Source organism: Carcharodon carcharias, chromosome 11 (assembly GCF_017639515.1).
Source record: "Carcharodon carcharias isolate sCarCar2 chromosome 11, sCarCar2.pri, whole genome shotgun sequence".
NCBI classification, from domain to species: domain Eukaryota; kingdom Metazoa; phylum Chordata; class Chondrichthyes; order Lamniformes; family Lamnidae; genus Carcharodon; species Carcharodon carcharias.
In genome coordinates, this window is record NC_054477.1 from 58,983,716 (window position 1) to 59,002,146 (window position 18,431).

Below are 18,431 nucleotides of genomic sequence, written 5' to 3' on the forward strand. Positions count from 1 at the left end.
TCCTTGAGCACAGCAATGACCATCATTCAAGATGGGCCCATGTGACCATTTGACTTTGATCCAACGAGAATAATAATCCACGAGGATAAGAAAGGTTTTATCCTTGAAGACAAAAAGATCCATTCCAAGACGCTCCCATGATTTGGATGGGAAGGAGGACGCCATTGGTGATTCATTTTGGTCTTGTCTATGGATGACACAAGTAGTCCAATGGAAATTGTGTCTTCAATAGCTCTGGAGATACCTGGCCACCAGATGGAATTGCCAGCCCTAGTCCTGCATTAGTAATACCCAGATGTAACTGTTGGAGAAGGTCTAGCCCAAGGGCTCTGGGAATGACAGTTCAGTCATTATAGACTAACAAGTCATCTAAATGACCAAAGTAGCACTTCAGAATAAAATTGCTAGGAACATACGTAGACCATCTTGTAACACAGTACTTCTGTATTTATGAGCATTTGGGAGTTCCAGGGTTTTGACCAGCAACAGTGATATAGTTCCAAGTCAGGATGGGTGTATGACTTAAAGGGGAACTTGCGGGTGGCAGTGCTCCCACTGGGTATATTCTGGAGTTTAGAGGAATGAGGTGATCTTATTGAAACTAACAAGACACTGATGGAGCTCGACAGGGTAGAAGAAACAGAGATAAAAACAAAAAACTGCGGATGCTGGAAATCCAAAACAAAAACAGAATTACCTGGAAAAACTCAGCAGGTTTGGCAGCATCGGCGGAGAAGAAAAGAGTTGACGTTTCGAGTCCTCATGACCCTTTAAAAGAACTGATTGAATGTTGGAAGAGGGGTGAAATATAAGCTGGTTTTGGGGGGGGGGGGTGGTGGTGTGGTATGGTTATAGGGACAAGCAAGCAGTGATAGGAGCAGATAATCAAAAGATATCACAGACAAAAGAACAAAGAAGTGTTGAAGGTGGTGATATTATCTGAACAAATGTGCTAATTAAGAATGGATGGCAGGGCACTCAAGGTACAGCTCTAGTGGGGGTGGGGTGGAAAGACTAGCAGGGCATACAAGATTTAAAAATAATGGAAATAGGTGGGAAAAGAAAAATCGATATAAATTATTGGAAAAAACAAAAGGAAGGGGGAAGAAACGGAAAGGGGTTGGGGATGGAGGAGGGAGTTCAAGATCTAAAGTTGTTGAATTCAATATTCAGTCCAGAAGGCTGTAAAGTGCCTAGTCGGAAGATGAGGTGCTGTTCCTCCAGTTTTAGAAGACACAGAGGCAGTTCCCCCTGACTGGGGAATCTAGAAATAAGGGAACGATCAATTAGAAGCAAGCTAATATTTGACCTTGGAAAATGTTCAGAGGGGAGCCACGAGAAGGGTTCGTTGCTTAAAGAATCATGGTTACACAGATGGACTTAAGAAACTGGGTCTATTTACTTTAGAGCAGCAAAGACATAGAGGCAATCTGATAAAGGTACACAAAGTCACGTAAGGGCTGAACTGCATTCCCATAGATAAATGATTCCAGTTTGACAGTTCAGGGAGAAAAATAGGACATGCGTCTGAACTACACAGAAGTAGACTATCTTAGATGTTAGGAAGTTTGAAAAACTTTCTGAAAAAGCAGTAAACCTTCGAATGCATTGCCAGTTTGTGCAACATGTGCTGACATTTTGCACACCAAGAGGAGGCTGGACCAATTCAAGACTGAGGCAGAAAGTAAGTGAATTAGCAGTACTGAGCTTGGCCTAAATAGCTAAGTGGTTATGGTACTGGGCTTGTAACCCCAAGATCAAGAGTTCAAATCTCACAATGGCAAACTATGAAACAATGTAACTTCATCTGAATAGGAACAGATGGAAAACGTGTTTGTACTCGAAAGAGTTACGTGATTGCTCTCTGCCCATCATTTTCATATTTTCTTAGCCACTCATAACAGCCCAGCTTTGGACTGGATAATTTTGCCCAATGCTGTTATTCTTGAGCTGAATTTGGACCAAATTGTTGTCTGGGTATATAACGTGTACCTAATTTCCTAGGAGGCATCAGTATTGGCAGTTTCTACTCAATCGTCTTTCAAAATTGGGAGATGGTGCATGGTGGTAATGTCACTGGGCTGGTACTCCAGGGGCTAAAGCCAATGCTCTGGGGACATGGACTCAAATCCAATCACGGCAGCTAGTGGAATTTAAATTCAATTAATAAATCTGGAATTGGAAGCTAGTCTCAGTGATGATGGTAATGACAACCATCATCAATCGTCGCAAAAACACATCAGATTCATTAATATTTTTAAGGAAAGGAAATCTGCCGTCCTTATCTGACCTGGCCTACAATAGACTCCAGATCCACAGAAGCATGGTTAACGCTCAAGGGAAATTAGGGATGAGCATCAAATACTGGCCTTGCAAACAATGCTCACATCCCTTGAAGGAATAATAAAAAATATTGTTTGTAGCGAAGTTAGAGGACATATTTTAAAAGCTTAGTTTGAGTTAGAGTTATACTGTTCTTCTAAAATCAAGGAGACAATGTGCAGGTATGCACGGGTGAAATGGGGTGGGGAAGAAAAAAAAGGCACCTGCAATTTATCCTGTTGAAATTACACCTATCTGCCAGTTATTGCTCTTCAGTTTTGTGTTTGCTTGCCCTCCAGTGTGCAGTGCAGAAAATCTATACCCCTATTTTGCTTCCCAAACTACCTGAAATTTTTATTTGTATTGCTAAATAACAAAATTAAGGACAGAGTGCATAACTTGAAAATCACTTTATATCTGTGCTATGCTCCAATTATTCATCGTCATTTAATCTTACTTTAAGTCTTGCTCCCTACTCATGTGCAATGTCATGTGCAATGTCTGACTGTGTAGAGTTTACTTACTGTCATCATGGTTTTTGTCACGTTTGTACTTATAATGCTAACCAATTATGCAAACATTCCACTGTCTGCAAAATCTGATCACAGTGGTGTTCCACTTTCTTTTCCACAGAAATTAATTAAAATGGTTTCTGTAAGTTTTCTTAACCTTTGTTTTCCAAAAAAAAACTTTTTTAGTAACAGAATATCTTTATGTTAAAAATAAAAGATTACTTGGAAGCAAAACAAAAGCGTCAACTGACAACCCGTTGTAGCTTTTCACAGAATTATAGTGCAGGTGGCGGCCATTTGGCACATCAAGACCGCAATGGCTCTCTGAAATAGCATTCAACCTAGGCCAATACCCCTGCCTTATCCCTGTAACCTTGCACATTCTCCCTTTTTAGATAGCAATCCAACTGCCTTTTGAATATCTCAGTCGAACCTGCCTCCACCAGCCTCTCATGAAGTTCATTCCAGATTCCAACCATCCTCTCGGTGAAAAAATTTTCCTCATCACTTTTTGTCCTTCTGTCAATTATTCTGAATCTGTGCCCTCTAGTTCTTGACGCTCCCTTGAGTGAGTACAGTTTCTCATTACTTAACTTGCCCATACCTCTCAAGATCTTGAATACCTCAATCAACCCTCCTCTCAGCCTTCTTTTCTCCAAGGAAAATAGTCCCAACCTCTCCAATCTATCCTCATAGCTGCAGTTCTTCACCCCTGGAATCAGTCTTATGAATCTCCTCTGTACTCTCTCCAGTGCCTTCACATCCATCCTCAAGTGTGGCACCCAGAACTCCAGCTGAGGCCTAACTACTGCCTTATACAAGTTCAACATGGCCTCCTTACTCTTGTATTCTATGCCCCTTTTAATTAAAGCCTAAGAAACTATATGCTTTACTAACTGTTCTCAACATGCCCTGCCATCCTCAAAGACCCATGTACATATACACTGAGAACCCTCTGTTCCTGCACCTCCTTTAAAATTTCACCCTTTATTTTATACTGTCTCTCCATATCCTTCCTGCCAAAATGAATCATCTCACACTTTTCTGCATTGAACGTCATGTGCCACTTGTCTGCCCAAACTACAAATATACTTATGTCCTTTTGAAGTTCAAGACTATCCTCATCACAGTTGAAAATGTTTTCAATCTTCATATCCAGCTGCAAATTTTGAAATCATGCCCTGAATCCCGTGGTCTAGGTCAATAATATCTATCAGGAGGAGCAATGGTCCCAACAGTGACCCCTGGGGAACTACAAACCTTCCTCCAATCTGAAAACATCCATTAACCACTACTTTTTGTTTCCTGTCACTCAGACAATTCCTTATCCATGTGCCTACTCTCCCTTCTATTCCATGAGCTAGAATTTTGCTCATTAATCTGTTGTGCAGCACTGTATCGAACTCCTTCTGAAAATCCATATACACCACATCGACAGTGTTGCCCTTATCAACCTTCTCTGTTATCTTCTCAAAAAACTCCAGCAAGTTAATTAAACATGATTTTCCCTTAATGAATCCATGCTGGCTTTCCTTAATTATCCTGCTGATTGCTGATTTTGTCCCGAACTATGGTTTCCAGAAGTTTCCCTATCACTGAAGTCAAACTGACTAGTCTGTAGTTGCCAGCTTTATCCTTGCACCCTTTTTTGAACAAGGGTGTAACATTCACAATTCCCCTGTCCTCTGACACCATCCTTGTGTCTAAGGAACACTAGAAGATTATCACTAGTGCCTCTGCAGTTTCTACTCTCATTTCCCTTAGTACCCTTGGAGGCATCTCATCTGGTCCTGGTACATTATCAATTTTAAGTGAACAAAGCCTTTCTTAAACCTCCTCCTTCTCAATTGTAAATTCTTCTCGTGTAGCAGTTATTGCCACACTCACCTCATCCTGAATAGCATCTTCTTCCTTTGTAAAGACAGTTGCAAAGTACTTGTTTGATGCCTCTGTTACTTCTCCTGCCTCCATGTACAAGTCCCCTTTTTGATCCCTAATCAGCCCTACTCTTTTTATCACCCTTTTATTATTTATATGCTTATATTAGACCTTAGGATTCTCTTTTATGTTTGCTGCCAGTCTCTTTTCATGCTCTCACCTTGCTTTTCTTATTAAGTTTTTACCTCTCTCTGATCCTTTTATACTCAGCCCGGTTCTCCATTGTATTTTCTACCTGACAGCTTTCATACATGCACTTCTTCCTTTTCAACTTCACCTCTATCTCTCTCATCATCCAGGGCGCTCTAGATTTATTTGTCCTGCCTTTCCCCATCAGGGAATATATCTCAACATTGCCTGCAATACATTTTCTTTGATGGCAGCCTATTCTTCCACCACCATCTTTTCTGCTAACATTTGATTCCTACTCATGACCCAGATGCATTCTCACCCCACCAAAGTTGGCTTTCCCCCAATTAATTATCCCTGTTCTCCATTGTTCCTTGTCCTCTTCCATGGCCAATCTAAATGATACAATGGTCACTGTCCCCTAAATACTCTCCCACTGATATTTGATCCACTTGGGCCAACTCACTCCCCAGAACCAGGTCCAGCAGTGCCTTTCCTCTCACTGGACCGGAAACATATTGTTGCAGGAAATTATCTTGAATGAATATTCTATATTCTAGAATATTCAATTTTCTATGAACTGTCACCCCTCTTGTCCCTTTGCACTACTCCTATCCAAGTCTATATTTGGATAATTGAAGTCCCCATTATAATTACTCCATAATTCTTGCACCTCCCTGTAATTTCTTTGCAAATTTGTTTCTTGACATCGCTTCCACTAGTTGGTGGTCTATATACTACACCGATCAATGTTATTGTACCTTTTTCATTCCTTACCTCTTGCCAAAGAGATTCTGGCTTCACCCCTCTGGAACATCCTCTCTCTCCAGTACTGTAATGCCATATTTAATCAATACTGTCACTCCCCGCCTTTTCTTCTTTTCCTATCTCTCCTAAACACCTTATACCCAAGAATACTTAATGCCCAGTCCTGTCCTTCTTTGAGCCAGGTTTCTATTCCAGCAATATCATAATTCCATTTGTCAGCCTGTGCCTGTAGTTCACCAATCTTATTAACCACACTGTTAATTTACATTAGCCGTGATTTAGACTTTTTTTTTTACTTTCCTCCCTTACTCTGACCCCATCTAATGACTTACTATTGCTTACTCTAATTCTATCAAACTCTCCAAGTATTCGACCTACCTTGATACTACTCTGCTATATCCTCCTTATCAGTTAATACTCCTCTACTGCCAGTTTCTCTACTCTCCACTCTGAATTTCCCCCCCAGGTTCCCATCCCACTGTCAATATAGTTTAAACCTTCTCCAACAGCACTAGCAAAACTCCCTAAGAAATCAGTTCCAGTCCTGTTGAGGTGCAACTCGTCCTTCTTGTGCAGGTCCCACCTGCTCCAGAACTGATCCCAAGGCCTCAAAAATCGAAAGCCCTCCCTCTTACTTCTTTTCTCTAGCCAAGTGTTCAACTGATTAATCTTCCTATTCTTATGCACACTGGCACATGGCACCAGGAGTAATCCTGAGATTACTGCTCCTGAAGTCTTGCTTCTTTAATTCCCTTCCCAACTCCCTTAAATCTGCTTTCAGGACCTCCTTCGTCATTGGTCCCAATGTGGACCAAGACCGCAGGCAGTTCACTCTCCCCCAAAATAATGCCATACAGCCACTCTGTGACATCCTTGGCCCTGGCACCAGGGATGCAACATACCACCCTGCAGTGATGTCTACTGCAGCAGAAACACCTGACTGCTCTAACTATGGAATTCCCTACCACTATAGACTTTCACTCGTCTTCCGCCCTTCCTGTGCATCTGAGTCACCCATGGTACAAGCTTAGCTCTTGCTACAATCCTCTGAGGAACCATCTCGCTCATCAGTATCCAAAATGGAAAAGTAGTTAGAGACAGAGATAGCCCCAGGTGATTCCTGCATTACCTGCCTGTTTCTATTAGATGTTCTGCCGGTTACTTATTCCTTCTCTGCCTGTGGACGTCTTAGCTGCAGTGTGACCACCTCTCAACGTGCTATCCACGCAAACCACACCAATGACTTTAGCTGCCGCTTGAGCTCCTCAACCCAGGGCTCAAGATTCTGCAGCTAATGACACTTCCTGCAGATGTAGTGATCAAGGGCACTTTGTGCCTGCATGACTTCCCACATCCTGCAGGATGCACATTCCACATGGCCAAGCTGTACTGACAAACCTTAAACTTTATAGAAACTGTTTAATAAAATAAGGTATAATATAATAACTCACATGTCACTCATCAATTGTCGTCTCTGTGCTGAGTCTGGAAAGGTCGATACTTACCAGCCACTCAACTTATGGGACTCCTGTGACATCACTTTTAGATTTTATCTGCAAATTCCCGACGCTCTCTCTCCAAAGCCCCGCTCCTTTATGGGCTATGTCAATGTATCAGTAATTACATTGTCAAGTTCCAATAACAACTATCTTGGCAATTGCATTAATAAAACAGGTGATGGGCATTGGCTCATCTATAAAGGGGGGCAGCTGTGACACTGAGGTGGAAGGAACTGGGAGTCAGTCACCCTGCTGAGCTGTCTTGAAAATAAACCTGCTTGAGCTAATGACTTGTTTTGGACTCATTATACCATAATATACAATAATTGGTATTAGCACTGTAATGTTGTTTAGTTGGCTTCATTCAATTACTTTCTTAATTAACTTAGAATAATTCCTATGTATGCCACACCACTTTCCCCCATGCAGCTAATTTGCTACTCACTTGGCCTCCGTCTTACTCAGGCGAATCCACCCGTCTCCTCGTGCAGTTTGAAAAGCCTATCTCTTATATAGACCCTCTAATAAATCATCAGCTAGTCCAGCTTCCTGCTACAGTAATTAACACCTATTGAACCAACTGCTTTCAGCTGATTGACAGTTAATTGCCACTACCAGGCAGTTCCCTGTTTAACAAGCTCGTCTAACTTACTTGAAAAGTTGCTAGTTCTATGTCCGAATTCACTTTTCAAAACAGGTAGGATTTTGAAGTCAATAATCTCTAAATACCAACTACAAATATGAGCTAGAAAAAAAAGCATTTTTAATGGGTTCAGTTTATTGCAGACGCTAAATATAGAGTTAGCTTTGCTGTTTGCACCGAAATGCATGGTTTGTTATAAGTTCCACCCCACCTCCAATTCATTGGCTGGCACAGTGGTGTCAAAAGGCCCTCGACCAAAGGGGGCAATTAACAATGAAAAAACATTTTAGTCTCCATGCACTTTCTGGCTCTGACCACCTGGCATCAGAGGGGGGCAGCTCAGATTGCCTTAGCCAGTAGTCATGGTATAGGAAAGTAAACCAAACAAGTAGACCCTACACAAATACCCTAGACAAAACACTCCTTCTCAGACCCATCAGCAGTCTAACTTCCCCTCCACACAAAGTGCTCAGCACCTCATCATTAAGTAGCCCCTCCAATGGCCAGTTCATGAACTCTGCGTGGACTGGAATCTCACCCAACCTGCCCAACTTTCTTAGCAGGGCTACAGTAAAATCATGAATCCACATATAGTTAACTGCTTCCGCTTGCTCCCAGGCCCTGTATAAGCCATCTTTTCCCCCATCCACTTCCTTGCAATGCTACATAACTTCTCCATGCTTGCCACTTTATCAGTGAATTCACACCAAATTAGAATGTCATGCTCCACCACTCAACCACTAATAGCCATATGAAACCTGTGTAACTTGTTATTCTCCAGAGTCCAGAACACCCTCTTAAGCCTGCACCAGAGCTTGGCCTAAATAGCCAAGTGGTTATGGTACTAGGTTTGTAACCCCAAGATCAAGAGTTCAAATCTCACAATGGCAAACTATGAAACAATGTAACTTCATCTGAATAAACAGATGGAAACGTGTTTGTACTCGAAAGAGTTACATAGGCTCAGGGCTTGGCCTAAATAGCCAAGTGGTTATGGTACTGGGCTTGTAACCCGAGTTCAAGGAGTTAAGATTTGGGCTCGGCCTAAATAGCCAAGTGGTTATGGTACTGGGTTTGTAACCCCAAGATCAAGAGTTCAAATCTCACACTGGCAAACCATGAAACAATGTAACTTCATCTGAAAAACAGATGGAAACGGGTTTGTACTCGAAAGAGTTACAAGGTGTTTGAATTTGAGCTTGGCCTAAATAGCCAAGTGGTTATGGTACTGGGTTTGTAACCCCAAGATCAAGAGTTCAAATCTCACAATGGCAAACTATGAAACAATGTAACTTCATCTGAAACAGATGGAAACGGGTTTGTACTCGAAAGAGTTTGAGCTTGGCCTAAATAGCCAAGTGGTTATGGTACTGGGTTTGTAAACCCAAGATCAAGAGTTCAAATCTCACAATGGCAAACTATAAAAAAAAAAACAATTTTTTAGCTTGGCCTAAATAGCCAAGTGGTTATGGTACTGGGTTTGTAACCCCCAGATCAAGAGTTCAAATCTCATGATGGCAAACTATGAAACAATGTAACTTCATCTGAAACAGATGGAAACAGGTTTACTCAAAAGAGTATCAAGAGTTCAAATCTCAGAATGGCAAACTATGAAACAATGTAACTTCATCTGAAATAGATGGAAATGGGTTTGTACTCGAAAGAGTTACACCCTCTTAACAGCTTGGCCTTAAGCCTGCACCAGCATGACGACATTCTGGCCTCCCTTGCACCCAATGAACATCTCAAGTGGTTCCCCCACTTCATGCAGCTATGAACAATTAACATTCCAGGCATTTCCCCAACTCCCAAAGATCAACATTCTGGGGTACAATCCCCAAGTAATACTTTAGCAACCTCTTCTAACGCGAAAAAGCCATTCCACTTCCACTGCTCTGGTTACTGAATGCCTGCCCTTCCTCAATCATATCCTCCTCATTCCCATCCGCTGACCTCATAGCCTCGCTCCTGCACCCTCATCTCCCATTGCCATCCACTCATTCTTATGCAGGTGGAATTAAGCAACACTTTCCCGTCCTGAATATTCCTTTTGATTTCGACTTCCTACGTGCATTAGCACAGGAAAATCAACCACTAGTTCTAGATTTATTTTTAAAATGATCTGAGTATTTTGAGTCATCAAAATGGTGGATACAGATTCATGTAATAGTGATTTACTCACTTGCAGACACATTTATGTTAAAAATTACTCACCAAGTTTGTGCTGTGATGTCAAAAGCGCAGATTCGCCATTTATAAATCCACCCCCAGCGCCATCCATGTTGTCCGAGTTAGAAGCTCCCATGCCATATGGAAAAGCTTGTTTCTGTACTCCCTCATCTGCACCTTCAAATTTCTGGTCTTGAAGAGAGGTTACATTGCAAATCATTAAATCTAAATCCGTTCCCCCAGAACGTTGGGCTGGTGCTTCATTTATGACTGGTTTTGAACCGGCATCTAATGTGGTGACACAAGTTATTTGTATCTCAGAGTCTGGTTCAGTGCTTATACCCTGATTTAACGCTTCTCCATTTGCTCGCAAAATATTACCTCTCCTGGGGTCTGAAAGCATTGTTGGTTGTAAAGGGTGGCATTCATTCAAGTCAACTTCCTTTATGCCTGTTCTGCTTTCCCAATTTAAATTGTTATTCTCCAAATTTGGAGGACAAAATAAACCCTGATTATCTACATACTGCACTGCAATATTATGGAAACCAACTTTTTGGCCACCCAAGTCAGGTGATGAAAAATCCATGGTTGGTTCACTGAATCCATTTCTTTCAGCACATCTTCCAGATGTGGCAACGTTGGCAACTTTTCCTGGTTCAGGGTTTCCTTCTTCCTCATCATCAATTATGATGGGCTCCACTGGGGACATAAAATCTTTTCCTAATGGTGGCAACGATATATTCATTTCATTTCCTATGGATTCTGGATTTTGAAGCACTGCAAGTGAGGCACTGGTTCTATCTACTCGTGTGGTTGCAGGACAATTTGCAGAAAAGGAAGGTTCAACAAAAACAACATCATCATCCTCCTCCTCATTCTGGGAACACGTGATACTGCCTTCTATAGGCTTCCAACAGGAGTTATCAGAGTTGGTTTCGACATGATTGCTCAAATTTTGAGAGTCAAAGGCCGTAGCTGCATTTGAGATTGCAGCTGACATATTGAGATCACCCTGTACTTCTCCAATTCCAAAGTATTTTTGTTGTTCAATGTACTGGTCTTCTGGTGCTGAGCTCATACCTATAGCTTCATTATTTCCAACATTCATGTCTCAAGTATCAGCTGTATTAAAAAGAAAGAACGTTAGGTTATTTCTATCCTAGTAAGAATTACTTGTATGCAGTATTATCTCAAAGGTTAAAGTTTAAGCAGTAACTTGATTTGAAAACTAACTTATTGATTGGACTCGCAATGCAATCATATCCACCCAGCCTGGATAAGTGAAATTTTTGTTTGTGAATGATGAACATTGGCTCTATTGAGCCAAGCTGTCAGGGAAAAGAATACTAATGTTTCTGATTGTCACAAAATTGTGAAACACCAGAACATGTACTTTTTCCCCATATGAAACAATATTTTGCAGCTTGTACATTCTAAAAAACATTCCAAGAATCCAAGGTGTTCAATTTTTTTTAAAAAAAAACCATAATTCCCAAGAATGTGACAGTGAAAAACAAATTTAAAGTGAATACCATGTCATTTGCATGGAAAGTGACAAAGTAAATGTGTGGCACACTGGGATAGCAGAAAATATACTGCAGAATTTTGATGGATACACAGAAATAGAGGCAGTGAATGGAAATAGAAATAAGTTAATTGGAAGGGAGGGCACAGCAGATTGTTACATTTCTGGCCAAGACAAACCAGGTCTGATATCACTTTAACTAAATACTGAATAAAAGCACAAGACTAACAGGACAAAAGCAAAAGGGGTTAGGTGGAGGGGTTGTGAAGGGGGAGTGGTATTTCTCTAGCGATTACAGTAATTGAACCAATAATCTAGAAAAAATATTTATTCTTGGATTACGCAAATATTTTAATTTGAAAAAATAATTAGGTGGCAAGGACTGCACGTTTACAGATGTAAACATTTTCTAAATGTCTTTTCCACCAGGATAATGAGTAAATACTGCATGTCAGATGGGGAAGTCTAAACTACATTCAAGAGACCAACAGCCCTGCTGACCATTTTTTTCCACAAAGTCAAAGACAACCAGCCCTATTTGCACTTGTTGGTTTGTCCTGTTTGAATTATGTGGGTCTGAAGGTTTAGATTGGGCTTTTCTTGGACCTCCGGCCTCATTGGTGGATGAAGTCTAAATCAAAACACCAACATCTATTGGTTAGTATTCATAACTTGAAATCCTTACAAAGTAACCATAAAGTTCATTTAGACTCTACATTTGACTTAATAACGTTCACAGCGCACATGTAAGTGACCAATGAAGACAAAAAGCTCACCATTAATTATCTGGAGTCTCACTGAGCATATTGGCTTTAATTTAAATGGGAAACCTTAAAAAATTGACAATTAATTTTAAGGTATGTTACAATGGACTTTTAACCATAAAGGTGAATACTTAGAAACAAGAGTAGGCCTCTTAGCCCCTTGAGCCTATTTTGCCATTCAATGAGATGGTGGCTGATCTGAGTAAACTCCAGATACAACCTTTGCCCCATTCCCTCCCTAAGCAGCCCTGATTAAAAAAAATCTTTCAATCTCAGATTTATAATTAAAATCGACCCAGCTACTAATGCCATTTGCAGACAAGTTGCAAACTTTGCTCAGTTCCCAACTGCACACTTCAAACCCTGACTCGAATCAAAAGACGATATCCCCAAGTTCAAAACTCCTCACAACAAAAATAGTTGTTCTCTATCTACTCCATCAGTTCCCCATAATAGCTTGCAAATTTCTATCAAATACATTTGAAGATACCATGGGAAACAGAAATGAAAACTGCAGAGGCACTGGCCCTAATCTTCCTTAGATACAGGAGTGGTGTCAGAGCACTGGAGAATTGCAAATAGAACCATTTTTGTTCAAAAATGGGTTAAGGATAAGCCTAGAAACTATAGGTCAGTCAGTTTAACCCGGGTGATGGGAAAAGCTTTTAGAAGCAATAATCCAGGATATGCAGTTACCTGGACAAATGCGGATTAATTGAAGAAAGCCAGCACAGGTTTGTTACGGCCAAGTTATGTTTAACAAACTTGCTTGAGTTTATTTTTGTGTTGGTAAAAGAGAAGGTTGATGAGGGTGTGAATGGACTTTCAAGAGGCATTTGATGAAGTGCCATATAATAGACTTTCTGCAAATTTGAAGCCCATGGAATAAAAGGGACAATGGCAGCATGAATTTGAAGTTGGTTGACAAGACAGGAAACAGGATAGTGATGAATGGTTATGTTTCGTACTGGAGGAAGATATGCAGTGGAGTTCCCCAGGAATGAGCATTAGGGCCATTGTTTGGACGTGTAGAGCATAAAATCAAAATTTGCAGATGATACAAAACTTGGGAATATTGTGAACAGTGAGGACAATAAAGACAGACTTAAGAGGATGTAGAAGTGGAATGTGTGAACACGTGGCAGGTCAATTTTAAAGCAGAAGCGTGAAGTGATGGATTTTGTTTTGGGGGGTGGGGGTTTGAGAATAAAGAGGCAATATAAAATAAAGAATACAAATTTGAAGGGAGCACCAGAGCAGAGGGACCTGGACGTATTATGTGCACAAATTGTTGAAGGTGGCAGGGCAGGTTGAGAAATTTGTTAATAAGCCAAACAGGATCCCAAGTTCTATAAATAAAGGCATAGACTACAAAAGCAAGGAGGTTATCGTGAACCTTTCTAAAAACTAGTCTGGCCTGAACTGCAATATTGCAACCAATTCTGGGCACCACACTTTAGGAAGGCTGTGAAGACTTTAGAGAAGGTGCAGAAAATTATTTTAGGAGTGTACAAGCTACATGCTGACCCTGAAGTACTTTTCTACAATGTGAAAGTATACACCTCAGAGGCTCACAAACATGCATTAGATTATTTAATATACAGGAATGGTTTTAGTCAACAAATTCTAACCATAAGAGAGGACAAAGGTGGTAGAAGTTCACTGAAGTGAGCATATTCTCTATTAGAGGTAACATTCATTTGTATATCAGTTCTATCACCACAGATATTAGTTGAAATAATTACCCTAATTCCTTTTAGGGTTTCAAGTATAAAAGTATTAATTCCAAAATGAGCTTTACCTTGAACAAGGGGAATGTGCCATGGGCTGCAAGTTTTATTGTAGAGGTCATCCAGCTATGAGCAGGAATTTTCCAGCCCTTCTTCTCAATGTCCTATTGGAATAATCATTGCCCCAAGTCTTACTAGTGAGGGGCATCTTGTAGTGTGCACCGTTAAGACCACTTTTTCCTGCACTCTCAGGACAAAAAGATTTTGAACTGGCAAGTTGCTGGAAGTGAGTGCTCGTAACAGCACAGTGAGGGCAGCAGGGTTATTTGACAGGATAACTGACAGGACCAAGTCTCCTTTACTTGCGAGACTTATGATTGGGAAAGAAATAGGAATGAGAGAAGGGTGAACTGGACCAAAATCAGATACAGAAAAGGGGATATGAAAAATGACTGGATTTAGAGGGGAAAAAAGACAATATCTAGAACATGAAGGCAATACTTAGCTAGGCTATGTAGGAGCGAAATCAAGAAGCACATATTGAAATAAATAGGTTTCTTTTTACATTCTTTCTTGGGACATGGTCATCGCTGGCAAAACCAACATTTATTGCACTGGAAGTAGTGGTGAGTCACCCACTGCAGTATATGTGGTTGTAGGTACAGAAATGTGATGTTAGGGAGGGGTTCCAGGATTTTGACCCAGCAATACATTGATGTAGTTCCAAGTCAGGATGGTGTGAGATTGGAAGGACAACTTGCAGGTGGTCATGTTCCCATGCATCTACTGTCCTTGTCCTTCTTTCTAGATAGTGCAGATTGCGGGTTTGGAAGGTGTTGATAGTAGTGGTATAGGGAGGAACATGTTATGCCATCAGGTTACAGATTGTGGTTGAATACAATTCTGCTATTGCTGATGGCCCACAGCGCCAGGTGGATGCCCAGTTTTGAGCTACTGAATCTGTTCGGAGTCAATCCCATTTAGCAGTGGTAGCGACACACCACACAGAGGAGGGTGTGAAGACAGGACTTCCAACTCCACAAGGGCTCAAGGGCTGCCTGATAGTCACTCCTACAAATACTGCCATGGACAGATGCATCTGCAACAGGTAGATTGGCAAGGACAACGTCAAGCAGGTTTTTTCCCCTCTTGTTGCTTTTCTCACCACCTGCCACATCCCCAGATTGGCAGAAATTTCCTTCAAGACTCAGCCAGCTCAATCAATACTGGTGCTATCGAGGCACTCTTGGTAATGGACACTGAAGTCCCCCACCCAGAGGACATTCTATGCCCTTGTTACCCTCAAATGCTTTTTCCAAGTGAAGTTCAACATGGAGAAGTACTGATTCATCAACTGAGGGAGGGCAGAAATTAGTAATTGGCAGGAGGTTTTCTTGTCCATGTTTGACCTGATGCCATGAGACTTTATGTGGTCTGGAAACAATGCTGAGGACTCCCAGGGCCTCTCCCTCCTGACTGTATACCACTGTGCCACCACCTCTGGTGGTTCTGTCATGCTGGTGGGACAAAACATACCTGGAAATGGTGACGGAGGAGCCTGGACATTGGCATTCTCATTGAATTGTATCTTATAGCCAATGTCAGGCTGTTGCTTAATTAGTCTGTGAGATGGCTCTTCCTAATTTTAGCCAAGTCTCAAGATGTTAGTGAGGATGATTTTGCAGGGTCAACTGGGCAGAGTGTCTCTTTATCATTTCTGCTATCTAGGTCAATGCCAGGTGGTGCATTTGGTCTTATTCTCATTCAACTTTTCTGTAGCAGTTGGATAAAACTGAGTGACTATAAAAGCAGTTAAGAATCAACCACATCACAGTGGGTTTGAAGTCACATGAAGGTCAGACTTTGTAAGGACAGATTTCCTCTGCTGAAGGAAGTTAGTGAACTAAATGTGTTTATGCAACAATCTGATAGTTCGTGGTCACCATTACTGAGACTAGCATTTGATTACAGATTTATTAATGAATTGAATTTAAATTCCCCTGGCTGCCCTGATTGGATTTGAACTCACAACCCTGGAGCATTAATCTGGATTTTTAAAAATTGTTCACAGTCCTCTTCTGCATCCTCCCTACCCATTCTAAAGACATTGAATTAGGAACTGTGATGGTTTTCTACACTTCATGAATCTACCTGAAACTGATTAATGATATATGATATATAATTCTATCTACAAACAGTTGCATAGTTTTTTTCTTGCAAGTAGTTAATGCCTTCTGTAAATATTATACACTATCAAAGTCCATTCAACAGATGGTGGCTGCACAGTATTGTGCCGGCATTTGATATCAAAGTAATATACAATAAATTTTATTTTATGCTACAAAGGGAATTTACAGAACTAAATAATATTTATGGGTCAGATGGAAATTGGAAAATTCTAGCTTCATTCTCAGTTCAAGTCACCATCTGAATTTCTAATTATATTAATACTTTGTAATGGCTTTCACTTTAGTCTATATGCACAAGCAGTGAAACGAACACCATCAATATTTGTATAATTATCTAGTGTTAAAACCATTAAGGATCATCATACAAGAAATATTTTAATTACAGTTCAACACCTCAGTTTGATTAGGTGACGTTTGTGACCAGAGACATTAGCTGCTGATCTACATTCAATCTTTTTCTAAAAAAAAATGCATTTTACCATGCTAATCTATACTCAGTACAGGAGCTTGCTGAATCAACAGAGTTTTGCCGTTTATCTTTTTTCAAAGTTTTAAACAATCTGATTAAAGATTGTTAACCATTTCAGGTATGGATACAAAGCTGGCACTCTGATAAGTAAATAATGACCCATATGGTGGGTGGGACCTGCTTTGAGTGCTTTTGAAAACCATAATTCCTCCAACATCAACAGCAGTGCATTCTAGATATGAACCACTTGCTGCACAAAAAAGATTGTTCCTGCCAGCATTGTTTACTTTGCCAACCACCTTAAATCTGTGTTCTCTGGTCCTCAACTCCTTTGCCAAAGGGAACAGTTTCTTGACTTACTCCATCATGATTTTGAATGCCTGTATCAAATCTCCTCTCAACCTTCTCTTCTCTAAAGAGAACAATCACAACTTTTTTAATCTATCCATGTAACGGAAGTCCCTCATCCCTGGAGCCATTCTTGTAAATCTTTTCTATACCCCCTCTAAAGCCTTCACATCTTCAAAGTGCAGTGCCCAGAATTGAAAACAAACAAACATTCAGTTGAGATTAAAAAAATGCTTTAAAAGGTTCATCGTAACTTCCTTGTTTTTATACTTTTTGCCTCTAATTATAAAGCCCAGCATCGCATAAGCGTTTTTAAACCACTTTCTCAATCTACCCACCACCTTCAACAATTTGTTCATGCACCTCCTCCCCCTTTTGAATTATAAGCTTTAGTTGAAACTGCCTCTCCTCGTTCTTCCTAGCAAAATGTATCACTTTATATTTCTCCATATTAAATTTCATTTGTCATGTGTCCGCACATTCCACCAGGCTATGTCCTCTTGAAGTGTATCACTATCCTCACAGTTTGCAATAGTTTTGTGTCATTTGCAAATTTTGAAATGGTGCCCTGTAACCTCCAAGAAAGCAGTGGTCTGAGTACTGACACTTGGGGAACACCACTCTATGATTTCCTCCCCTCTGAAAAACCATTTACCACCACAAACTCCTGTCACGCAGCCAACTTTGTATCCATGTTATCACTGTCCCTTTTATTCTCTGGGCTCAACTTTGCAGACAAACCCATTACATGGCACTTTATCAAACACCTTTTTGAAGTCCACATTGACCCACTCTTACCTCATCAAAAAACTCAAATTAGTTAAACACAATTTATCTTAACCAAATCCATGCTTGCTTTCCTTAATTAATTTACTTTTGGTGGATCGTTTTGTAGATGTTCTTTCAACTCTCATTATATAGCTACCCTCACACCAAAACACCATTACTAGCTGTTTCTGAACTCTTTAAATTGGATTCTGTGCCTAACCCTATGCTTAGTTTCACCCATGAATTGTCGGAAGTATGTTTTTTGCCTCACCCACTGCCTGTCCTTCCGTGGCACAAGATGAAAACGGAAGCCTCCGAGCTGAATTTTAATGAATGGGGTTCACGTATGCATCTTTTTGGAGATACCCACTCTCATTAAGGAAGATTGCTCAATGCTAACCTGTCACTGTATTGTTCAGAATTTTGTGCATACTCCCCCAACTCACTACTGCAATTTGTCCCCCGATCATCTTGACTGACATTAATAACCTAAACTTTGGTGTTCAAGGCACAATTTCAGAATGTGCAGATGACTCAAAACTTGGAAGTACTGTGAATTGAGAGGACAATGGTGATAAAGCTTAAGAGGACTTAGGTTGTTGGAATTGGCAGACAAGTAACAAACTAAATTTAACGCACTTCAAGTGTGAAGTGATTG

At 40.6% G+C, this 18,431-nt stretch overlaps 1 protein-coding gene across 5 annotated transcripts in view; it reads right to left on the reverse strand.

Moving 5' to 3' along the window:
• The window catches only part of zmym2 (zinc finger, MYM-type 2), a 155,743-nt gene that overhangs the window by 126,233 nt on the left and 11,079 nt on the right, over window positions 1-18,431 (reverse strand). For 2 of the 5 annotated variants that reach the window (XM_041198766.1, XM_041198762.1), the window contains exons 1-2: window positions 14,071-14,387; window positions 10,026-11,102 (exon numbers count right to left, since the gene is read on the reverse strand). In XM_041198766.1, the coding sequence (XP_041054700.1) occupies window positions 10,026-11,088 (1,063 nt within the window). In that variant the 5' untranslated portion in view covers window positions 11,089-11,102; window positions 14,071-14,387. Of the gene's footprint in view, window positions 1-10,025; window positions 11,103-14,070; window positions 14,396-18,431 lie in introns of those variants that run through there. The other 3 variants (XR_005944404.1, XM_041198764.1, XM_041198763.1) reach the window with 3 other exon arrangements.